General features: G+C 40.0%; 1 protein-coding gene across 3 annotated transcripts in view; it reads left to right on the forward strand.

Annotated features, from left to right (window-relative positions):
* CLINT1 (clathrin interactor 1) overlaps nucleotides 1-20,536 on the forward strand; it is a 76,042-nt gene extending 55,506 nt beyond the window's left edge. For 2 of the 3 annotated variants that reach the window (XM_039484060.1, XM_039484059.1), the window contains 6 exons: nucleotides 661-904; nucleotides 5,993-6,071; nucleotides 11,460-11,537; nucleotides 16,967-17,259; nucleotides 17,980-18,184; nucleotides 18,785-20,536. In XM_039484060.1, coding sequence (XP_039339994.1) covers nucleotides 661-904; nucleotides 5,993-6,071; nucleotides 11,460-11,537; nucleotides 16,967-17,259; nucleotides 17,980-18,184; nucleotides 18,785-19,149 — 1,264 coding nt within the window. In that variant the 3' untranslated portion in view covers nucleotides 19,150-20,536. The remainder of the gene's footprint in view (nucleotides 1-660; nucleotides 905-5,992; nucleotides 6,072-11,459; nucleotides 11,538-16,966; nucleotides 17,260-17,979; nucleotides 18,185-18,784) is intronic. The other variant, XM_039484061.1, reaches the window with a different exon arrangement.
* Nucleotides 20,537-26,023: the final 5,487 nt, after the last annotated feature.

The following is a 26,023-nucleotide window of genomic DNA, read 5'->3' on the forward strand; positions in this document are numbered from 1 at the left end:
ACACGTGCTTTGAGGTGTAAGAATAAATGTGTTTTTTGAGCTGGGAAATTTAGAACAGTTCTGTATAATACTGTGAAACAATCTTATTAAAGCTGGGTAGCCATTTTTCACAAATACTTGAAAGAAAATAAAAGCCCATATATCTCAAATTGGAAATGGGCTGGAAGTGGAGTTGGTATTCTTGACATCTCAAGACCAGCACCCTTTCTTGATGCACCACTTCATTTCGACCAGTGAATAACCTCTTGGGGCAAGTGTTGAATAGGCCAACCAACGTCACTCTTTTTCTAAAGAGCCCTAATTATAATAGGCTAGACAGCTTTATCTAACAAATATCTTTAAACCCCACACATGCACAGAAAAGTCTCTGGAAAATTGGGATAATGCTACCCCCACTTCTGTAAAGTGCCATATAAGTGTAAAGTATTAATGTCTCAAATATTAAAGCTATGTACTCCTTTCCCTAAGTCGCTGTCTACAGTCTTTTGTTAATACAAATCAACACTCTTGTCAAAATTCTTAGGCCTGAGTCCAGCGTCCATTGAAGTAGATGAAAAGACTCCATTGATTTCAGTGGGCTTCAGATCTTGGTGAGGAGGAATTGAATCATATTTGTACTGATTATTATCAGTTTTGTTTCATTCTTCATTGCTGTTCTAGTGATAGTGATGAGGAAAAGAAAGCAAGAAGAGGTAAATCCTCCAAAGGTGAATTCAAAGATGAAGAGGAGACTGTGACAACCAAACATATTCATATAACACAGGCCACAGAGACCACTACCACCAGACACAAACGCACAGCAAATCCTTCCAAAACCATTGATCTGGGAGCAGCAGCACATTACACGGGAGACAAAACAAGTCCGGATCAGAATGCAGCTCATACCCCACAATCTACAGTAAAGGTAAGATGTAACTTCCATTCTTCCAACTCGGAAACCATTTTTGTTTTAAGAACAAGGGAACTCGGAATTAAGTAGATTATAGAGCAGCCCAAAGAGTAACTATTTTCTCAGAAATTAAAGGGTTGGATTTTCAACAGCGTCTAAGACCCTAAAATTGGACCTAAGATAAATGTCTCTTGTGAAGTAATATAGTGCAGTCACTACACAAACTTAGAATGGACAGGCTCTGATGGGTGGATGTGGTTTTTTGAACAAAGTAGCTATAATTTCTCTATTTTAATCTTTATTAAAAAATAGCAGGAGAGAATTTAAGGTTCAAAAGATGCTTCTATTTTTAATCTCCAAATGTCTGGTATTTCAAACGTTAGTATTCTATACAATACTTTGGATTTGTAACAGTTTTTGTTTAAAAACAGCACATTCAGTCATGTATAATTAGCAAAGCTCTCAAAATACAAAGCCCCAACTTAAAATACAGTAACATTATTTTAATTTATCACTAGGCTGAATTAGCTTCTAAATTGTTTGGACATACTGAAGAGGGGGGAAAAAAGTACTTGTGGCAAGCTTCTTTTTCCCTTTCCCCTGCATGGGTAGCCATTTAGTATGTTCACAAATATTGTCCAACTCGTTAGTCTCTATTGCTATTGGGTACTAGAAAAAACTGTCTAGGGCCAGTGTTTTAATTACAGTCACATCTAAGCTACAAAATAATTGTTGGAACAAGTTTGTGGACCAAACATAACTAACTTTTTTTTTCTGTGCACACAGGCAAAGTGAGGAAGGAGGAGAAGTCTTATAACATGGCTGGGTTGAAAGCCTGTTTCACAATAGTGTTTAAACATAACTACTTATGTAGTATAGGGTGAAGGCTCTAGTCTTCCTAGCTTCCCTTGGGTTTCTACTAATATTGTATTTCCTTACGTGCCCCATCTGTTATCTTTCTGCTTTCTGTCTCCCTGTAATTGTAGGCATGCCAGACTCTGTGAAACAGTTATTTATGGTCAATCCACAGTTTATGAATCTTTGTAAGGTTCGCTTACACACATCAGAAAATATTGAAAAACTCAAGAACCTATTGACATCTCTTGGAAAATGGCAAAAACTTTTAGAAGCACCTCTTGCCTATGTGTATATCCTTTATATTGTCTATTTTTAGTCTGACACTGATTTGCAAAGTGGATCTTTATTCCTGGCCTGCTCTTTGTTCCTTATTTGAAATTGTAATCCTCTGAAATTAAACTTTCTTGTTATAAAAATAATTAGTGTCACTGAGACTGCCTCAGGCTGTTAGACATAGTGCTCTCATGCATAGATGTGTCTTCTTTGTTTAGACTCCACAAGAGGTTGTTGCAAAGATTTCTGCTGCAAAGCTGAGTCCACTCACTTCTCTGCCATAAAAAGGAAGAACATGTTTCCCATTGGACTTCCAAATTTTTCCTGTGGTGCTCTTTCATCAAGCACTCCCTGACAGGCGCTACACTGTCCTATCTGCAAGAAGTCAGAAAATAATAGGGACTTGTTGTTTCTCAGGTGTGAGGGTTCACCTTGAGCTCCCACACAACCCTCAGGGCATTTGGTCATCCAGAGTGTGGAAAAGGCTATGAAGAAAGCTTCCTCAGGCTGAGATCAGTGAAGTTCACATTCTTAGCTTCCCAGACCTCCCCCAGGGTCAGTACTTTAAGGTGATAAGTGACCACTTTTGTCTGTATCAGCTGGCAGGGAGGGATCAGAAGCTCTTAACTGCTGTGAGACATTTAACAGTATGGAATGGGAGGAGAGAATCCTAGCCTTCACTTAGCCTTACATACCTGAAAATCCAGTCTGTAGTCCAGTCATCAGAATGGAGAATGAGCAGCCAGTATTTCCATATCATATCTGAGATTAAGCCAGCCTTAAGCATTCCTATTTGCTTCACAGCCAAATCACAAGTAAAACAAATGTCTTGAAGGACACACTCAATAGTTCTAGGCATGGAAGCTCTCTTCCAAGTTACTTCTGTTCTCCCCATGCTTTTACTGAACAGAACAGTGTAAAAAGAGAAGAATTACTTTTCATCCTGCTCATAACCAGTTGATACTTTGAACAAATGGATATAACCATATGTTCGTTTCATCTACTGGTTACCCAGACCTTCCATCTGGAACCCACCTTCCTGAATTTTGAAGTATGGCTCTTGAATGTAGTATAACAGAGATTTTATCTAATTCATATGTTATACCATCATCTTAAAAGGAACACAGTCTTAGAAGGCCTCTGCTCATTTCTGGCCCAGACTCAATGGTTGGAGCTAATGGACTGTGTGATGACACCAAGAAGAACTAAAGACATTCCTTACTAAATAGTCTGATCCCGTAGACAAGCCATCGCTTAGATCTTTAACATACCTAGCATTCTAGGAGCAGGCGGTAAGACTCCACTATCTTTCTCACATAGCATGATGAATCAGAGTCCAAATAAAGCCACTTTATACAAACATTGGCCTATATGGAACTTGATCTGGGTCTTAAACTTTCAAACTCCATGTTATCATATTCATGTACTTGTGGTCCAGTAGCTTTCTTGGTTTCCATTACCTCTGTAGGTATTCAGACTACCCAGATAAAGAAGCATCCTGTATACTTCCCAAGGACAAGGTGATCCTATCAACTTTGCTTTCAATAATTGCTGTTGTGAATTCTGTGATAAGAAAATCATCTTTCCCTCTACCTGAATCTGAAGCATACGGAGGAATTCAGCACAAACTGGATTTCAGATGAGTTATCAGCTTGACTAGAGGTCTATAAATCTGCAGAGCTTCCACTCCAAATACAGGAATAAAAAAATCTTCAAAATAACCATTTCCAAATGGCTAAGATGTGATATTAGAAAAGTCTACCCCAAAATTGGCAGACCAGTTCTCAAAAGTCTATAGGGGCAATGCTCTCTCTTGACAAATGCCCTCACCGGAAGAGATGTTCAGAGTTGACTGACCATTGATGCGTATCTTCACCAGGATCTACAAACTAGACTACAGCCTTAGTGCTGCCTGTGGGAAGTGTGTTCAGAAGCAGTTCTTTATTTTTAAAACTCTTGAGAGTGGGATTGTAAGGCTTTTCCCCTTCAGATGATCATGGGCTTGTGTCTCAGATTCTTACTGCTGGTTGTATCCCACAAGTACTAATTTAATGAGTGCGTTAGAAGGGTACAAAACTCGCATTGGAGGAATAAAGCTAATGTCAGCCATTCGGGATCTTTCCCCCACCCCCCGACTAATTTCTGAGTCCATGACAGTTCCTCTAGTAGGTAGAAACCCTCTTCAAATGTGGAAGCCTGCTGGGAGAGTTCTGGAGGGTCAGCAGACCTTCCCCTTTTTCTCATTGACCAGGATAGATTGTTCTGGACTGCCTCCCACTTCCACCTAAAGTAAGAGAATCCACGAACTCTGTGCCTGTGTGATTGAGGAAGAAACGTTTCCTCATAGGCAAGTAGTCAGGCAGACCGGTACTAAAATTGTACTTAACAGACTTTTCAGCAGGTTGTCAGTCTGCCATAGCTGCACTTGACCTCGGTGCCAAGGTTCATAGAACAGTAAGAATGCCATTGTACTGCAGGAGTAGTAACGTTGGCTAAATGCGTGCATTCTTTGTGAGGTTTCCTGCAAGAATATAGGATTCAGATTAACCAAACAGATGGTGATCTCATCTATTAGAGCTGGGTGGGAAGCAGTTTTCTCATCCCATAAGACTTTAAAAAAAAAAAAAAAAAAAAAACTTCCCATCCTGAATCAGACAAGTAGTTGAAATTTCAAGAACTTTCACAAACAATACTCAGATTGGGTTAATTGAAATGTTTCACTTCAATTTTGACTTTTTTTTTAAATTTTTATTTTTAGTATAAATTAACTAAAGTTTCAAACCAAAAAACAAAATATTTTTGTTTCAGGAGTGTCAAAATGAGATGTTTAGAAAATTTCAAAACTCTCCAATTTTTTTCAAAATTTGTCAATTAACCCTTTCCTGAAAACAGTTTAGCCAAATCAGCATTTTCTGATGGAAAAACATTCTTTTGGAAATTCCTGACCCATACTAGTATTAGTGACTATGCTAGTGAAGTGACTTCTGATGTGTCATAGTACTGTCAGGAAATGCATTCTCTTCCTTGTTACATGACTGATAAAAGGAAGGCTTCAATACTGCTTTCCATCTGTCCCCTTTGTGACCTTGAAAGCTAAGTCAGATTCCCACAGAAACTTTGGAATTATATTTGATAATACAAGTCAGTTATTCTGAGATTTTTAGATAGATGTGTTGCAAAACAGTTTGTCTCCCAGATAGCTCTGTCCATTAACTAAGGGCTTGTCTACATGGCAAAATTTTCTTGCATAGCTATACCAGAATAATTATTCTGCTATAGATGTACTAGTATAAATTCCGCTGTGGACACACAATTCCAAAATAAGTGATTTATAATTTTCCAAAGCACAGTCATTCTGGAATAAAATCAATGTAATTCTTGAGTAGTGTCCATATGGAGACTTATACCAGTATAACTAAATGTAATAATTATGTATTAATGAATTTAATAATTCTGCTATAAGTATGTGGGAAGGAAATCTCCCTATGTAGACAAGCCCTAATATCCATTACTTGGAGTACTGATTGAACATACTCACCACCTGTTAATGGTGACTTTCTTTACTAGTATTTTACTCAAGGTTTACATCATTCAACCAAAACTGGAGTGATTTAAACATGCATGCCTTTTATGTTTGCTTCTCCGGTTTAAAGCTTCCGTGGACGTAAATGGCTACAGATAGTAAAAAATAACATGGTAGGTAATGTTCCTTCAGCACTTTTTAACTTCAGAGTCTCTGAAATATATTCTAGTGAAGTCTGTCTTTACTTAATTAGGTTACTCATACAAGCTCCCCTCTATCTCTCTGCAGACATTCTGGACATTTTGGGGGGCCATTTCATCAGGAGAACAATGCTCAATTCATGTGTGAAGTTTGTGATAAGACAGTTAGAAAGCCATGCTTGCAGTTGAACTGTAAATGGTACTTCAATCACGTTTTTTTAAAAAGCTGGTAAATTCTGTCTTCTTTAGGCTTCAGTACCCCCTGGCAGCAAGTCTTCTAATGATCTGTTTGATCTGTTTGATGGTGCTGGCCAGCCAATCTCAACAGGTATATATCCTTAATCTATGATCTGTTTAATTGTGACTGTCTGTGCACACACTTGTGGGTTTTAATATTGTAAGGATAAAGGGGAATAGAAGAATGGTGACAAGCAAAGCAAAATGTTTCAAGTACCCAAAAAATGGACAACTGTGCATAAGTTTATAACTGCACACAAATTACCATATTACAGTAAATGCTTTTTTATCCGTCATGTTGGGAGAATGGGGGGTGCCAGTAAGTGAAAAATTCTGGTTAACTAAGAGGGAGGGAGTTTGGGTGGGGGAGGGGGTGTGGGACTGGGGGTTGGGGTGCAGGAGTGGGTATGGGGCACATGCTCTCGGAGGGACTTTGGGTGAGGGAGGGGGCTCGGGGTGGGGGTTGGGGTGCCAGATCCAGGTTGCGCTAACCTTGGACAGCTCCCTGCAAGTGGTGACATGTCTCTGCTGCTCCTAGGCAAAGGCACAGCTAGATGATTCTGCGCACTGCTTCCCCCCCCCACCCCCCCAGGTGCAACCCTCGCAGCTCCCATTGGCCATGGTTCCATGCCAATGGGAGCTGCGGGGCCAGCACTTGGGGCGGGGCCAGGGCAGTGCACAGAGCTGCCTAGCTGCACCTCTGCCTAGGAGCAGCAGGGACATGTCGTCGCTACCTGCTGAGCCATGTAGGGAGCCTGCTGGCCCTGCGCCAACTGGACTATACCAACTGGACAGCTCTATAAACTGGCATTTCTGATCTTCATTGAAAGTCTGGTTTAAAGTGCTGGATAACACAGCGTTTACTAGATATAGGATTAATAATAACCTTAGCAAATCATAAAGATTAGCCACTAAATCAGTCTGTCATAAACTGCAAGGGTTATAATGCAGAGTTATTTATAATTAATTCTAAAAGCAAGCACAATCCAGTCAGCTTTAAGTTTCTCATGTTGCAAGTTAAGGGATAGGCAGCTATAGAAATGGATGACCTCTATTCACAAGCCACATCTAATGTATACAGCAAAAGCAAACTCATTTCTTTTATCTCCTCATGACCCCTGGATAACCTCAACCCTAATACCAAAAAACTCACTCTGAAGTTACAATTCTGTTCAATTAATTTATGGTGAATTATTCTCTGAATACTAAACTGAAATTTAAGTTCACTCCTGTCCACGCTAGCACTAAACTGAAACCACAGTAACTCTTTTAGGCAAGCTTTAGATTTCAGTGACTTGCCTACAAAAGTACAAGACTGGGTTGGAAGTGTGAGGGGTGTGTGTGTGTGGGGGGGGAGAGATAATTAAAAAAAAAAAGTCTGGTGTCATGCTACAGACATTCATGTCAGCCACAGTTAAAACAGTGGATCATAAACTATTAAAGGGAGTTTGTCATGTATCTAAGGTGTATTAATGGGACAATCAGAGAAGAGTTAACTGGAGGAGAATGGTGGTGGTCAGATGGCTGGATGTAATTTTTTTCCCTCAGTATCAAGATCAACTTCAACAGAGAATTAAGCACCAGTGTGACCCTTTTGGTTGGCAAGAAACCTTTGAGAGAAGGTTTCTCTCTCAATTGCAAACAGAAATTTTACTAATTAACACAAGCTACTGTTTCTGTGTAACATGGGGCACCTTAGTAGTGCTTCTTTACTTGCAGTATTTGTAGTAGCTTATAGTGGGGCTGAATGAGCCTCCTCCCCATAGCAGATTGGGCTATAATAATTAAATTCTGTTAATTGATTGCAGTTTTTCCAGCTGTAGTCACTGAATAAAACAAATTTAAATTTTTTCAAATAACTTGTTACTCTTTTATATAATACATGTTGTTGGGTTTTTTTAAGGCCACACTTCCTACTTTTGCCCAACACCAAGCACTAATAGCTTTGTGGTATGATGCATAATCATTAACTAGATATAATTGTATAAGATTTACATAAAACTTAAAATGGATTTAATTCATAATCTTATGGGTTATTTGTGAATCCATAAGTGCAAGAAAATTCAGTAAAGGATTACACTGTTAGCAGCGAGGAGCAATGTGGCACCATCTCAATGCTGCTGCATTGCACAATGTCACTTATCAAAAGAGTGCAAACTTGTTTAGTTTGGACATGTTATGCATTCATGAAATACCAGTCAAATGTGATAAATATCATCTGAGATACTACTTGTGCTATAATGGTGTGATCTTGAAAATAGTATGGGTGACAAAGCAGTGATGCTCGGTAGAAACAGCACACATAGTACTCACCAGACAACCAAGTTAAAATAAATAATAAATTAGTATCTCTCTTAATTTCTCTCCATCCCACTTCCCAAGATCTTTAAAGTTTTCATACATTAACTTTGATTTGCCTTTATTGAAAGAAAGGTAAATGAGTGAGGCATGCATTTTGGGAATGCTGAGATCCATGGTCATTCTGATATGTTCCAAAAGCAGAATCCACATTGTCTTCCCCCTTGTCCCTTTATCCATGGAAATACTCTTCGTCGGGTTTTTCTAAAAAGCCTATTTTGTAACACTTCATTCTTTCCCTTTTAAATCCAGTTTTAATGGGGGAGAGGGTGTGTGTGTGTGTGTGGAGAGAGCGTTTAAAAAAATTCTAAACAGGATTTTTTTCATTTTTAAATTGACTCCTTTTCAAACAAATGGAGCTCTCCACATTTGAACACATCTGAACTGCTGATTCTTTTTGTTGTTCTACAGTGGTACAGCAATTTTTCCCTTCTTCAGCAGCATTGAGGGGTGGTATTGAGAAGAGGCGTATTACCAGCTGGTCGTTGTAAATAATCTGCTTGCTGCCCTGTGAAGGCAGATGGAAAGAGTTCGTTTATAGCAACAGATCTCCTGTGGGAATCTTTGAGGATAGCTCATGTTGTGAAGATTAGCACTGTCCTTCACATGCAGGTTGCTTGTGATGACCAATATGTTTCTTGCAGCAGAGGGTGTGGGAACATTTCCTGGGTCATGCAAGACACAGTGAAGGGGTCAGAAGCAGCCTTTGATCTCCCCTGTAAAGAAATTGGCAGGGAAATACTATGAGTTCAAGGAGCTGTGGAGGCATTTGCTAAACTCCTCCTCATCTATATGTATTTGTCAGCATAGTAGGTGCTGTAACTGTTTATCCTGAGATGTGGGAACACTGAGCAAGCTTTACACTACAGGAAAGGGATGGTGAAGTTTGAGATTTACAAATTACTGAATTGCCCAAGTAAGTTGCATCCTGTTTCCAGAAGGTATAAAGACTTGCATAGAGAAGTCACACCGACAAGACAGTGCCATGTCCATGGTAGCACGTAGGTGGTCATAGCTATTTTTTTAGGATTATTGGAGACTAGGTTTAACTCTAGGCCAATGGCTTCCTCCATTGAGAGCTGCTTTTGTTGCTACCAGTCTAGGTTCTGCTTCTTTCCTCTTGAGCTTAGTGTTCGATCTGAAAATGAAACAGGCACATGAGAGAGAGAGAGAGAGAGAGAGAGGAAAATTGGCAAGAATGACCATTGAGGCAAAAGACCTGAAGAATATTCAGAAATCCCTTACATCTTTTGGGTTCAAAGTGAGGGGATTAGTCAATGATGTGGCTATGGGTTACCTCTTTAGGCTTGTCAGGAAAGCAGTTGATCTTGAGGTTGTGGTTTGACATAGGAGAATACAGAACCTATGCTGTATGTTCTGTGTACAAAAAGATCAAATCTTCACCTTCTTTAACAGGAAGCTAATGAGGTATTACTATGAAAGTGTTTCCTTTTCAGTAGACCCAGTAAGTTTGATCATCTCACTTAGCTTCCAACTTTGATATTTGACTGGCTCATGCCATCTCCCTTCCACTATACATTATATCCAATTATACATTACATCCCATGCATTTACATTATATCCAATGCAAGGTTTTTATATCAAAATACAACAGACTAAACAAATATTTAATATAAATTCCTTCAATACAAATCCTACTGCATTTGTTCAGGCTGCATCATCATCCGATTGAAAGTTCCTATCTTTTCTAAAAAGAGTGGTATAGGTATTACAATGGAATTAACCTTCTGTGGGAATTCAGAGACGCATGGTCCTCCCATTCTCCTTATTTGCTGCTTTATATCAAATCATACACATTCAGCAGATAGACACCATTTCCCCTTTGAAAAACAGTCGTGCCTTCCTGATATTGATGACAATAAAATAACATTAAAAAGAAATACAAGTGCACATGTATTAGAAAGTGAATTGTTCCTTTTATTACTGCTAGCCGTCTATTATAAAAGAGAGAGTTCTAGTTTAATTAACCCAGTTGAGAGTAGCAGATGGGGCAGAATGTCTTGCAGCGATAAGACAATTCAGAAATGGCACCAGATGTTGGAAGCTGTCCCTGGTGGTGTTTGAGTGCAGCACAGATGTTCCAGTCCCACCTGGCTAGTTTCTAAGCACTGCAGGCTAAGCAGCTGTGATGTAACCTATATAATGTACACATAACACTAAAAGCACAATAATTGAACTGCTGCTGCTACTTCTCAGGGTGTGACTGTTCAGAGGTGAAATCTTTAAGGACAAACAAAAATAAGGTCAACTTTTTGGTACTTTTAGGCCATTAGCAAAGTGTGTTTTGGACTAAGCAATTAGCCTTCTGCCTATTCCATTGTCCCAAATATAATTATTAAAGCTTTTTTCCTTTTCTTTCTAGTTTGGGTTGAATATGCTTTAATGAAAAATAGTTACAATACTGTATTCAAAAGTTAATAATTTAACTGGTAGCTTACAAATGCATGGTTGGGACTTTAATGTTGTTGCTCTAGAGAGAAAGCAAACTTATAAAAAATGAACACCAATGCAAGCTCTGTCCTTGAAATCTTGATACCAAGATCATTGCAGAATCATTCATGCTTTAAGAAACATAAAAACTAAATATAAGAAGACTTTTTTAATTTTTCATGGTAAGCAGCATAATAAATTAAGGATTCCTCCAGTAACAAAAAGTATTTATTTTGATATTTTTTGCTTCCCAAATTTTAATTCAGTAATCCTCCCATTACTTGGTGCTAGTATGGTGTAAACAACTATCTCCTGTCAGTTTGATCTCTCAAGCTTCATTGCGCTGTATGAATTACTATTTTAGAAGGAATTGTGAAACAGAACTTGCATCTTGTTTTCTCTGCCACCTATATGGCAAAGCACAATCAACTAGATCTGCAGCATAGGCAAGAATATCCAATTTGTCTAGGTTCATATAAATACAGAATGGTGGTGGTAATAAAGCCTCAAAAAATGGTACAGACATACGACAGAACCAACAAACCCTGACTGCCAAATGCAAGAGGTTTAAAAATAAAATGAAATGCCTGAAAGCAGCTTACAGAAAGCCCTTGTCAAGTTCGTTGAGCAGGGTATCGCTCCACAATCCTGTGTTTCCTCTCATTTCTAGGTGGATCAACTGACCCGTTTGGAGGATTCGCTGACTTTGGCTGTGCTGCTGCCTCAGCAAGTTTCCCCTCGCCACAGGGTAGGATAATTTACTGACTGAAAAATTGCCATTAGGGATGAGGAGAAGGGAATGAAGCCACTTTCCTTTTTGTGGCATTATTGGCAGTCAGTTCCCTTTCCTGGGGCTGGTTTGTGGTGTTAGTTTGACCAAGAAAGCCACATGCTCACCTCAGTGGTGCTTGATGCTTTTTTGGTCTCTTACGGGTATTTTCACACAGTTGAGGCTAAATAAAGGACAGCTTTCTGGTTTTGATAAATGATTCTTCTGTACTTCTTTATTGGGTATGGGTTAAAACCCTATTTTGCCTTATTTGATGCACCCTGCCTTGCTGAGAAGCATCCCTTAGCAATGTTGCTATAAAGTCATAAGATACCTTAGAGGAAATTGGCAGACTTCATAGTCACATCCATCAAAAGGATACAGGGAGTGAGGGGAAATAGTACATAAGTAGTCAGAGAAAATTAGATGAGTCTTTACCCTCCCTCTTCATTTCAAAGTGATTCAGATTCCCATGCATCCGACGAAGTGGGTATTCACCCACGAAAGCTCATGCTTCAATACGTCTGTTAGTCTATAAGGTGCCACAGGACTCTTTGCTGCTTTTATAGATCCAGACTAACACGGCTACCCCTCTGATACTCAGATTCCCAAGTTGCTTTTAATATCGTTGCCCATCCTGGATGTCAGGTGGCTTAGAGGAGAGTTTGTGGATGTCACAAATCAGTATTTAAATTTCAGCTTTGTATTGGCATAAGGTTTAAGTACTTAAATGGCCCAGGGAAACACAACTGTGGTATGTTGCAGACAGGAAGCGAGAACCCCATTTCTTGGTGATAGCAGATCTAGTTGATTCTGAAATTTGCAAGGGCCTTATTTCAGAAAACACTGTACCAGTGGGAGCTCCAGGCATAACTTTGTTTTAGTGAAAGTAGAATTCCATACAAATTGACATTTGGAATTATAGTCTCACTTGAACCATAACAAAATAAGATGTGGCTTTTAGGGTGGAAAATCAAGACAATAAAACTTACTCAAAGCATTCAACACTTCCAAGTTTTGTGGGTGTAGCGTGCCAGGTGAAAAACACGTATTAAACAGCAGAAAAAACTTCACACAGTAAAAACATTGTTTTTATATTTGGAAATGGGGAGGGGGAGCTTTTTTAATAAGAGTCTTAGTGATATGCTGAGTGCTCCCACAGACAGAATTTGTGAACTCTTCATGCTTTCTTGGCTGTTATCGATAGAACTAATCGCTAACTGATATACCTAATCGCTGTTCGTCAAAATGTTCTAATGCCTTATGTAAGATCATCTGACCAACTTTTTTCTCTTAGAAAAGGCAGCCTTTCTTCTTATCTTTCCAGTCAAAAGTTTGCAAACTTTTTTCAGATACAAGCAAGTGCTATAAAAAATTGCCTGAGTGGGGCAGCAGTATTTCAGAAAAGTGTTTGATAATTTGTTTTTGAAGACAGACGTATTGCTTGACTTTGAGCACTGCCATGGACTGAAAAGTGGTTGAAAGGCTGTAAATACATGGTAATGGCAAACAACAATGTATCAAACTGTTCAGCAGTGTTTGCGGGCTAAGTTCCCTCTAAGCTTCATGGTCGCGCAGCAGCCTATTAAGTGCCACACAGGTGTTCAGGGCCACGGTGGGGAGAGATGCCTCTCCTCTAGCCCTGGACCTGCCAGGGGAGAGGCACCTCTCCCTGCGGGCCCCAGCGCAGCCCTGCTGCAGCCGGGGGAGAGGCGCCTCTTCCCACTGGCCCCAGATCTGCTGCAGCTGGGGAGAAGCACCTCTCCTGCAGCCCCAGCCCTGGACCTGCTGCGGTCACCCAGCCCAGGTGCTGCTGCAGGGATTGAGAGCTGGGGGGAGTCTTCACTCCCTGCTGGAGCCCTCACCCCTCGCACCCCAACAGTCTGCCCCAGCCCCACCCCAGAGCCCTCACCCTCCCACTCTCCGAATCCCTCGGCCCCACCCCATGAATTTTATGTGCACCAATATAGAGGTGATGTGAGGCATCACCTCCATATTCGTGCGCATAACAAAATTCATTCCACACATGGGTGGGAAAAATTAGAGGGAACATTGGCTGCCGGGATCCTTTCTAGGACTGGGGTATCATAGCAACTTTATTAATCTGGAATATGAGAGCACACCAAATTGGGAGGCTTGTGAATGTCCATGAGGACATACATACAAAGGGATTTTGGTATGTTGGAAATTCTGGGGGGAAATAACAATAGAAAGTTTGACCTAGCCCAAAGCTCAGACTGAGTACTACACTGGCAAATTGGAATTTAACCTCAGGGTAATCCCACCTCCCCACACACTCCCACAAACAATTCACCTAGAAAAGTCTAACAAATAAAAACAAAAATTTAGGCTCATATGCAATGAGGAATAGCAGCCCACCTGTGCTGGAAGAATGATAATCCCTAAAGATACCTAAAATCCCACTTGTCTTCCAAGATTAACAAAACATTTGTATAGTATAAATGGAGAGACAAAGGCAAACTGGCTTTGATGGATGTCAAGGGGGATACTATCAAGATTTCAAAACCTCCAGGTGGAATAGGAGTCATACCTGGAAGGATTGACATGAGGCCAAGTTATGCCCTCAGTACTCTGGTATAACTCTATTGTCTTCAGTGGACTACGCTCATGCATATCCGTGGGCTAAAACTGATGGATGGTCCTTCATAGCTTAGCTAAATGACAACTTGTTTACAAGTATAGGAAAGATATGAACACCAAGGAGGGCAAGGAACTGTTTATGGGGGCACAAGGAATATATCTAGGAGTAAGAGAACATCTCTTTCTTCTAACAAGGAGAATGTATCTATAATGAAATATCATGCTGGGGAGTGGTTTCTCAAGGGAAATGGAGCCCACGTCGCTTGTGATGCTTAAAACTATTCTGAACAAAGTAGTAGTTAGCAAACCAGAGTGAACAGTCTTATGCTAGCAAAGTGTGTTGGAGGTGACCACGTAAAATCTCTTCTTTCTTTAACTTCTGCTTTTCTGAGCTCAGACTTCCAGTAGGAGTCGAGGGTGCTCAGCCACTTGCAGGAGCCAACTTAACAATGTTGCTAAATATGGATATTTAACAAAAAGTATGGAGCTCCAATCAAAAGGGGTGTAGTTCTTGCTCTTGAGGCAACAGTTGGGAGTTGTGCCTCTGCTAAGGGTCTAGGAGTAAATCCAGAATGAATGAAGACGTTTCGGTGCCAGATTAGTAAATCTTTTGGCAAATTGGCTGTAGATCAGCCCTGGGAATCTTTTTGCATTATTTGCTACGTTTAGGAAAGCTGCATTGGGCATCTGTGGGTTTAAACACGCCTTTAATATTTCAACCGGCAGGAAAAAAGCAGCACTGTCCTAATTGTACAGGCTTCCTTACTTGTGATACTTATTCAAAATAAAGTTCTTTTTACAAGTATAAAGCTGCCTACTATGCAAATAATTTGTGTATGAATACAGCCTAAAATGACACAATCCTTTATCTGCATTAACATGATTAATCTATACCGATCACCATTGTGCAGTGGGCCAGGAGTCCTGTGAAATGATTAATCATTCTCAAACAATAGAAGCCCCTCTAGTAATCCTTTCTTCCTGGATTAATCATCTTGGATCAAGTTTCCCAAAAGGGAGGCAAAATCTTCTCCTCTTACCCCACTTTTTCTTATTGTGTGTTCAGATCTGTGCATTCAGTACACATGGAATCAGCACATTCAGCGTTTACTTGTCCATCAGGAATACTTAAAGTGGGTTTAAATCTTTAATATGCAGTACTAATTGAAATCCTCCGATACAGTCCCTTTTGTAAGGGAAATGAAAGCCAAATGTTCTAGTAAGGCCCTGAGCTAATGAACATTAGTCCATTTCTTGCATTAAAACTACTGGTAGTGCTTGGATTTTGTAAATGAACTCGCTTCTTTCCTCCTGCCCCTTTTCCATTACTTAAAATTAATACACTAGTGAAAGTAAGGGTAATTAAAACCAGGTTTGAACATACAGGTGTTCAAGCATTTACATGGAGTGTAAAATATTATTGCAGTTGCTTTTAACTAGACAAAATACAGCTCTAGGAAATAGCCAGGTGTGTGGGTTGTACTCTTAGCCAGGTGCATGGGTCTGGTAACTTTGAAATCAGTGAAATCTCAGTCAGAGCCTCTTCCTTTGCTCATGCAGGGGGAAGTGGAGTTGATTTAATCATTCATTAGAGTTCAGAGCTCTTTCCCTACTGCAGGGATATTGCTTGCGGCCTAACTGGGAATGAGCATTTCATCATGAGATACAACCTACAGGGGAATATCATAATTCTTATGCATGGTGGAAATGTTCCCTCTAAGCTGTGCATCCATGTAGCAAATAAAGCAGTCCTGTGCATTTCATATGCCAGAAGAATGATATTAATCGACTACATCCAGATCCGTAAAACATTAGCCACATCACCAAAAAGCTGACCTGTGCAATGCCCGCCTGCCCCCAAAAAAACCCTCTGGAAGATTGTGGCCCTTTAAAAACAAAACAACACAAACCACAACAGCTTTTGGGATATTTTAAATAACTTTCACTATAAAATGTTACCCATGATGTTTCTTGTAACTTACTTTTTTTCCTGTGAGTGAAGGAAACTTATTTTAATGTCAGTGGTTTGACTGATCCTTATAAAAGTAAGGATCCTGTCACATCCTGGGCTCGTTGGTCTGTATGTAAGGATTGGGGCATGTCATCTGAAACAGGTACATATCAAAGCATTCTGTACTCTCATAGCCCAGGGGAAATAGTACTTATGATGTTAGCAGGCAACAGAGTAAGAGAAGGACCCTCTGGTAATCTGTTTTGAAAGCTCTTGGTTTTATTGGTATCCCACTTAGTGTCACTATGTTCCTATGTTGTGCAAAAGCTATTAATTATATGTAATCAGAAAGTTTTGAATAAATGGCTGTTTTCTTGTATGCTTTATTATGACAGTGGAATTGTGCCTGTCATGTACAGTGACTGCATAATACCCATTAGCTGGGATCATGGCTCTGAGAATATCAGAGCATTGGATTAAAGTACTGGCAAGTTTGATTCTTAAACTTCTAGCCCTGCTTTTGACAGAACCTCGAATCTACTTTTCCAGTGTCTGTTTGGAGGCATTTGGATGCTGCAAACTTAGTTGAAGGAAACCTGTGTCCCACTCGTTCAGGTCCATAGGTGACACATTATCAGATGTAGTTTTTTGTCTGTGCGTGGGTGTTTCATATTTCCTTTGCTACCTTGTTAAAACTGTTGGAATATTTATGAGAAGGAATGATGTCCAGATGGAGATTCTACCTGCAGACGTTAATCTGGACGGACACAAATCAGGTCTCATTTGTTTCAGTTCACAGAATGTGGCGTTTTTCTGTGCCTTTCAAAATCTTTTACCTTCTTTCCCTCACCCCCAGGTACAGCAGCAAGTGGGAACGGAGACTTCGGCGACTGGAGTGCCTTCAACCAAGTCTCTCCATGTCCCAGTGCTTCAGCAGGAGAGCTCTTCGGTGGCACTGCGCAGCCAGCTGTAGAGCTCTTCGGTAGCTCGCAGCCAGCTCTTGGCCATCCTCCAGCTGCCTCAAATTCTACTGACCTCTTTGATTTGATGGGCTCCTCTCAGGCAACCATGGCTTCTTCACAAAGCATGAATTTTGCTATGATGAGCTCTAGTGCGGTGGGCATCGGTCTACCCATGTCAAGGTCACAGGTATGCTGTTGTTACTCAATCCCTTAATGACTGGTTCCTCTGAAGAAAAGGTTCTAGGATGCTTTTGTCCTATTTTAGGTTAAACCTTCTTGTTACCCCTAGCTCTCAGATGCAGTCTTTATCACTCGGTTGCTCTATCTGAGATGCTCTGTCATCCCTTTTTGGGGGAGGGAAGGTTTTAAAGTTAGAACCTGAAAAAAATCGATAGAATATGTGTGCAGCCTACATCATCAGGCAACTGATGGGCCAGTCCTCACCCTCAGCTGTGTGCTGCCCTGACGCACAGAAGGGTTACTCCAGTGGAAAGTAATTGGCTGTTGAAACCAAAGCACATTGACTCTTTTTTGCAAAAACCTACAAATGCATTTCAAAAAGCCCAGAATAGAATGGACTCCTTGTCTGGGAGATGCCAGGCAACTCTGATTTGGTGACACAATCCACTGATGCAGAATGCTTATTGCTAACGTATGAAATACCATCCTGATCATTTCCAAGAAGATACCAACTGATGGGGAAACTACTTTGAAAGATGAACGTCCATGTCTCATAAAAACTGATGACATTTCTCTTTGCAAATGAGAAGGTTAAAAAGCCAGACATAAACAACCATTTGTTGTACTTTATAATGACATGATGGAACTGTTTATTTCTTAGACACAGCAGTAGTAAATGTTACGGAGTGAATGGCATCATTTCAAAACTTTTTTCTTTTGTTTCTAGCCTTTGCAGAATGTTAACAGTATGCTGCAGAAGCCCAGTCCTCTTTATAATCCGAGTGCAGAGATGGTTCAAAAAAATGCCAGCAAAACGCTACCATCCACTTGGTCAGACCCCAGTGTAAATATCAGTTTGGACAATTTAGTACCTGGTATGCAGCCTTCCAAACCCCAGCAGCCATCACTTAATACAATGATTCAGCAACAGAGTAAGTGATCCCATTGATTTAATAATACTTCACTGGCATGACCTGCTATACAGATGTTACCAATGTATCTTTAAAAAAAAAAAAAAAAACTGACCCCTTTGCTAGATCACCTTTTCTCTTAATTTTAATCATAATCCTATTTTTCATTTGCTACATTGCCTCTTACCATTGGCAGCTCTGTTACTGTAACGTGATCCAGAAGAATGAGCCTGGGAGTGTTTCAGGGGTGTGAAGCCAAGTCTCTAACTGCAGAGGCTTGCATCATTCCCAAATCTTCGCATTAGGACTCCCTCATCTCTTAAGCTCTTCCTATGCGTGGTATCAGCTATCTGTCCTCGGAGCTCAATTTGTTAGCAATAGTTAACTTGGGTGTAAGACATATTGTAAAACTTTGTTAGACTTTTCTGAATTTTAACTGAAGAAGGAAGAGATGTGGAAATTAGTCATCTTTTTGGTAGGCTAACTGGCTAGTGAACATTAATATAACTTTGTCTTTGTTACAATATAGTTACATAACTTCTAAAAGTAGATTGTAATTCACCATGTTCAACCCTAGGATATTGATTAAATTAAGGGCTGTTGTATTTTATTTTCCTGCAGATATGCAACAACCTGTGAATGTTATGACTCAAAATTTTGCAGCCGTAAGCCTCAACTCCCAGTCCAACGCGATGCCTGTTCGACCCCCAACAAGTTCATTGATGGGAGGGCCCATTGCTGTGGGAATGGGGATGCCCAGTGTTATGACGGGTACAATGGGTATGACCTCCTTGGGAAACACGCCTATGATGAACCAGGGAATTATGGGAATGAACGTGAACATGGGGATGCCAGCTGCTGGAATGGGTTTGACAGGCACAATGGGCTTGGGGGTACCCAATATAGCTATGGCCTCTGCTATGACTCCTGGAACTGTGCAACCCAAGCAAGATGCCTTTGCAAATTTTGCCAATTTTAGCAAATAAAGATTGTAAAGAATTGGTCAGAGTGAATGAAGGATTTTTAGCTGCACAAATAGAGCTGGGGGAGGGATGGAGAACACTGATCAATACCTTTCCTTTTATCAGTTAATTAAAATGAACCTGCATAAAGAACCAAAAGGCTGTTTTGTAAATGCTGAAACACCTAGCATTCAAGGAGACGAAAGGTTCTTCTGATGAATCAATTGGATGACTTTGCAGTTAAGAGGCCATTGTTTTGTAGCAAGACCATCAAAAGCCTTTCTAGATGGAAGAACCAATTTTATCATTGAAATTTGTGGGGAGACTGGAATTGGGGTTGGGTAAATCTGTTTGAATCTAATTTTATACTTTTCTTTTTTTTTTCTTGAAGAGCTTGATTTTTCTCTCCCTGAATCACTTTGTCATAATTGAAGCCATTCCTTTTACTACCACTCTGAGTCCATATTTGAAGTCACTCAAGTACAATGATCAGTTTTTTATAAGAATATATATTTTTGTCCAAAAAAAAATGGCTTACATATGTGCTTATGGCTAATTCAAAGGGACCTGAAATGTGTATATATATATACTTTTGTTGATGTTCCAGCAACACTGCTATAATATCCAAATTTTTATTGTAAAAACCTCTTTAAGCAATTTGGTCATTAATAGGTTTAGGGGCTTTTCACACCTTTACTGCTATAACTAATACCCAGTGCTGAATTGGGAGAAATTTCATCCAGAGCTGCTTTATGGTTTCCTTTCAGAAAACTCCAGCATATAAACACTTTTTGCAGTTCTACTTCAGTGGCAACTTTATGCCACATGTACCCCTAGGGGCCACTGGGTTACAGTGTCAGCAGCAGTCAAAAGGAAAAAAAAAATCTTTACAAAAAGAAAAGTAACAAGGTAATTAGATTGTCTTTTAAATCTCTAAACCCTTGTCAATCCAACAGCATTGGATTTTAGATTTTATACAACATTTGGTGACTTTTTGATGTAAATATGGCATTAGCAGCGGTGGAATCCAATAGAAAGGAGTTAAATATATATAATACATATATATATTATTATTATTATTATTATTAAAGGAAACCTGTAGCAGTCAAAGATTTTATTGATTTAATGAAAATTAAGGAAATTAATTAATTAAGGTTTTGTTTTCCTGCTGTAATTCTGCATTTTAAGTTCACATACAAATCATGATTCTAGAGTCTGGAATACAAAGACATGGTTATACTCACAAGCTGGGAGTATTATTGAGAATAAGCACTATATTATAGGTATGAAATTTATTACCTCCCCTTTCTTATGTTGGATTTCTTTTTTATTATTAAATTGATAAAACTTTGTTTCCATTGTATTCACAATGTTCTGTTATACATAACATTAAAATGGTCATTAAAATCAATGTTGGGCCGCTTTTCCTTTCATTCCATTTGATGTTTATAAGAGCGTTTGGGGAAAAAAATAATTATAATTTGGGCAAAGTAATTTTTATAAATAATTTAAATTTGTTTAATGACTTCTTATCTCCAGCCTTTCCTATCTGGCTCTACTGTTCGGAATTAAAAATGAAGCAGGCAAGATATCCTGACCCGCTCCAGCCTTGCTAATGCTCCATCTACAACATTTCTAATTAGGCAGAAATTCATGTACTTCAGCTAAGTGGTAATGAAAAGTGATTCATTTGCTGAATAAGAGATGAGAGTGAGTGTAATTAGCTGACTGTGGTTTTTAATCTTTCAACAATTCAATGTGTTTAAATTAGTTTCAAAGAATAGGAGCTTTCAAGTGTTGTTACATCAAAGTAATCAAGGCAGACTTTAGTGGATGAGCAAGATCTTCTCTCCAGTTGCCATTTTGAAACCTTTAAACTTTGTTGGAATAATCATCTTCAGAACTTATCTTGTGACAGATGGTACGATTCAAACTGGTTTGGAAAACAGAATTGCAAGGTGGAGGGAACAGATTATTTTTGGAGAGTATGGCGGAGAAGCACGGAAAGCCAAACGAATAGGACAAACTGTCTGACAGTCAAAGTGAACGTCCTCTGAGTAAACAATTGGAAGCTACAGTGAGCCGTTTAGACTGATGTGCTTGAAACTCAGTTTGGCTGGTGGTTATGGATGGGGCCTGACAGTCTTTTATCTGAACATAGAATCTATGTCCCTGCCTGGTTTCTCAGATATTTTTAGAAGTTAACTCATTGGGGTTACTCTAGTCCCTATTATAAATCCTCTTTTTTTTTTTCTCCCCGCAAGGTATTTTTTGTAGCCAATGGACTGGAATAGCTCCAAATGAAGTCATCTTGGTCAATGGTTTATATAGAACCACCCTATTCATTTCATAGATCTAATACCTCTGTCATTAGACCATAATTTTAATATTGAACTGAGTCTTAGCATAGATCAACACAACAGTAGGCTATTGGTCCATAAAGAATTATGAAAAAGGTGAGGCATGGGCTAATATCATGGCTCCCTGACGTTCATTGGAACACCTCAAAGAGGATTTTCCATCTTTAAAGGTTCTGCCCAAGGAAAAAGTGAATCATATATATGTGCTCAGGGTGGGCACTTCTCTGCAAACTTCAGCCCAAGATATGTATGTAAAGAGAGAGGACCATACAAGGTGTTCTGCTCATACTGCAAAGCAGATGCTCAGCAAATATAGGAAGATGCTGGGAGGTGTGACCCTGGGTGCTTCCCCTTAATGAAAAGCAATTCTAGGGACATTTTACTCCCAGGATTAATAAACACAAGAATAATCCAGTAGTTTGCCGTGCCTGCAGCCTAGAAGCTATTGGGTTGATGTATTTAGTACTACTTAATTGTTTGTTTTTGTTTTTAATAAAGTTTCCCAACCCTGCCATAAGTCTAATTCCACTCTGCTAATTTCTTTTAAAAATAGCAAGACTGGTTTGTGGACAGTTACATGACCAAGTTGACTAACTTCTTATTACAACATATTGCAAATATTAGGGTGACACATGCACATGTGGAAGGATAGGAGAAACTTCCCAAAAGTCTTTCAATGAGAGAGCTTCTTGTTCAGGTCCTAGACTAGGATTTCTCAATCTCTCTTCAGTGCATGTCCCCTGTTGGGAGCACTGATGTGGACTGACCACCTGTGATTTAGCCACCATGTCATCTAGATCTGCAGGATTAGTCAACGGGGGTAAAAATGCTTGTGACCAATGCAGTCTAGCACTTCAGCTGGTGATATTTCACCTATGGGGGAGAGTGACGGGTTGCATTACAGAACCCCCCCTTGGGAACAGTCAACTGATGTGCCAAGACTACTTCTGCCCTGATTTCCCTGCCAGCCTTGGACTTCAGCAGCCTGTCTTGTTGAGCCAGACACGCCAGTCTGCTCCAGCACAGACCCAGGGTCTGAACCACGTGCCCCAAAGCTGCAGACTTAACTGAAAACAAGCACAGAAGTGTGCTTGTCTTTAGCACCCAGATGCCCAACTCCCAACGGGGTCCAAACCCCAAATAAATCCGTTTTAACCTCTATAAAGCTTATACAGGGTAAACTCATCAATTGTTCACCCTCTATAACACTGATAAAGAGAGATGCACCACTATTCTCTCTCCCCCCCCCCTCGGAATTAATACATACTCTGGGTTAATTAATAAGTAAAAAGTGATTTTATTAAATACAAAAAGTAGGATTTATGTGATTCCAAGTAGTAAGAGAGAGAACAAAGTGAATTACCAAGCAAAATAAAATAAAACACGCAAGTCTAAGCCTAGTACAGTAATAAAACTGAATACAGATAAAACCTCACCCTCAGATGTTTCAATAAGCTGCTATCACAGACTGGATGCCTTCCTAGTCTGGGCACAATCCTTTCCCCTGGTGCAGCCTTTGTTCCAGCTTAGGTGGTAGCTAGGGGATTTCTCATGATGGCTGCCCCCTTTGTTCTGTTCCACCCACTTGTATCTCTTTTGCATAAGGTGGGAATCCTTTGTCCCTCTCTGGGTTCCCACCCCTCCTTCTCAATGGAAAAGCACCAGGTTAAAGATGGATTCCGGTTCAGGTGACACGATCCCATGTCACTGTAAGACCCCCCCAAGCCTTCATTTCTCCCAGCGTGACTCACAGGAAGGCTGCCTGCAAACAGAGCCACCCACAGTTAATTGTCCTGGCTGATGGGAGCCATCAAGATTCCAAACCACCATTCATGGCCCACCCTTTGCATAATTACAATAGGACCTCAGAGTTATATTTCCTATTTCTAGTTTCAGATACAAGAGTGATACATTTATACAAATAGGATGACCACACTCAGTAGATTATAAGCTTTGTAATGATACCTTCTATAAAGTCATATAGAGTGCAGCATCACAGAGCAATACAAATGTTAATGTACAGCAGTGATACTCAGACCTCAGTGGTTCAGGAGCCAAATGAGCAATCAACATTACCCAGAAGAGTCACAGTATTAAAACGACTGACCAAGTATTCTACATTTGGTTAATGATATAGTAAAAGCATCCTGATTGGTTAGTATCTTGGATTGGTTAATAATTACATCACTGTTTTAATATGTGCTGCAAAGAATGGCAGGAGACTCATTAAAGAGCAACTTGCGGCTCCCGAGCCTCTGTCCAAGGATCACTGGGGTAGAAAGAAGTTGGTTCTTCAGCCTTCATTGTGACTGGCTGAGCAAACAACTCATGAATGGACCACTGTGTTAGCTATCTCCCTGTGTGGAGCAGCTTTGCTGACCAGGATCTTCCTGTTCTGGCAACAGCCTACAGGAATATAGGAACAAAACTCAAGATCTCTATCAATCCCTTGAAATAGGCTTGCTGTAGCTTTTACTGGGTTTTCCTCTTCCAGCTCCTTAGAAGTATTGGCAAAATATGAAGGACCTAAGTGTTTACCTTAGAGACATGGTCAAAAACTGGAAGCCCAAAGTTCAACCTATTTTTTTATACATGTGTTTACATGGAAACTGCACTTCTTTCCATTTCATGAGTTGGCTTATGATGACAACACAGCACTCCTGAGACATCCTAGTGAACATGTGCAAATGGAGGAATCGGCAGAATTCTGCAGACTGCTTTTAGTTTCAAGCTACTCAGCTGTTAGACCCAGTGGTGCTGGGAGAGGAGAGAATCTTTCAATCTTATTGCTATGCTCTGTTGTATGGTTTTTCCTGCGCTGTTTCTCAGTGTGCTTCGCCGCGTGATAACCCACATAGCTGACCTACGCATGCATTCGCAGTCCTCATGCCAGCCAAAGTCCATTGAAGCCATTTTAATAGAAAAAACAACACATCAATATATTTGCCATAAATTGCCAAATGAGGGCCTAGTTCAGAGCTCTTTGAAGTTGATGGGAATCTTTCCATTTAATTCACTGGGATCAGGCCCAGAGTTGCAGCACTTGCCATCCTGCAAAAATATAAAGCTGACAATGCTTTTAAGGATGAGCCTAATCTATAGGTGACCCATATTTAACCCAAAGCAGTGGATGGAGGGGATTACTTGGTTGGGTAATGTCCAAAATAGTCTAGGATTTTCCAAAGGCAGCTTGGTCCCAGCCCAAGGAGCATGCAAAGTGTAGAGGCAGATTAAGGGAACACATTTAGACAGTGGTCAAAGGTAGTGCTTGGACACAACTTGACAAAAGGAGGTTTACTTCCTTGTCAATATAAAGGATGCACAACAAAGACTGTCTCGGTGTTGAAGAGACACTACGGAGGATGAATGTAGAAGTATTAGGCAGGGAAATTATAGCAGTTTCCACTTCTCTTTAAAGGGATCTGTATCATGAAAAACAGAAATATCAGATCCACAAACGCATCTTGTAAGCCTTTAGCAAAGGTATTGACCATATATTTCAGAAGTCTCACCAACCAATTTTCAGGATATGAAATATGTAAAGACTTATTTAATACTCTTTACCTTGCTCACACAGGGAAAGAAAAAATATTCTAGGAAACTATCATGATTAAATCAATCTTATAAAAAAAATACAGCTGGAACTTGTAAAAGCTGATTCACCTATTCCTTAGTATGCTCACCTAACATTTTGAATACACAACCCAAATGATCCTGACACATTCTAGAACCTGTACAATAGCTTTCTATTAACTTTGCAATTGGATTTGGATTTTATCACCAAACCATACATCTGGCTATATATGCTGCTGAGATGGTGGGTCTGATGGTGAATTATTACTGGTAAGGAGGGGCTGGCTTTTTTACTGCTTACATTCAGTCCAGTAATTGTGCTACAAGTGTCCTAACTTTTGTATGACCTACTAATCGTGATAAAGTGCCCAGCGGTTGGGATGGGTGCTAAAAAATAAAAGTAAAGAAATAACTACAGCCATGGAGCATTCCCTAGGCTGTCCCAACCAGTGTCAATACAGCTGCGCAGTCGTGTTCATTTCAATCCTCTAGGAAAGGCTGCACTGGCAGGCCCTACCAGGGTCCCCATATGGAATTTTCAAATTGAGTTAACTTCTGCCTGCTGCTTTGTTCACCACTCAGTGACATCCAGCTTCCACCACCCTCACAATGAATAGCTGCTCAATCTACAGGTAGTTCCATTGCCAGAGGTTCCATGATTTTAAAGGCTGGTGGGCAGTAGACTCTGTCCCTGTATGTCTGGCTCTGTGTGTAGGAGATCATTTCAAAACACACACATCTTCCTGTTGTGTGCACCCAGCGCCTTGCAAAGTGAATCTGCAGCACAGGTGCAGGTTCAGGGATAACCAGAGCATTCAGTATGTTCTACAAAAGAAAAAATTACATTCAAAACAGCTAAGCAAGGGTATTTAGAGCAGCATCTGTTTCAGCTAGGAACTGTCTGATGCAGCTTGCTGAGGGAGGTAGGGGAGGGATTTATCAATGAAGCGTTTACATAATGCAGG

The sequence above is a fragment of the Mauremys reevesii genome, linkage group 8, assembly GCF_016161935.1.
Source record: "Mauremys reevesii isolate NIE-2019 linkage group 8, ASM1616193v1, whole genome shotgun sequence".
NCBI lineage: Eukaryota > Metazoa > Chordata > Testudines > Geoemydidae > Mauremys > Mauremys reevesii.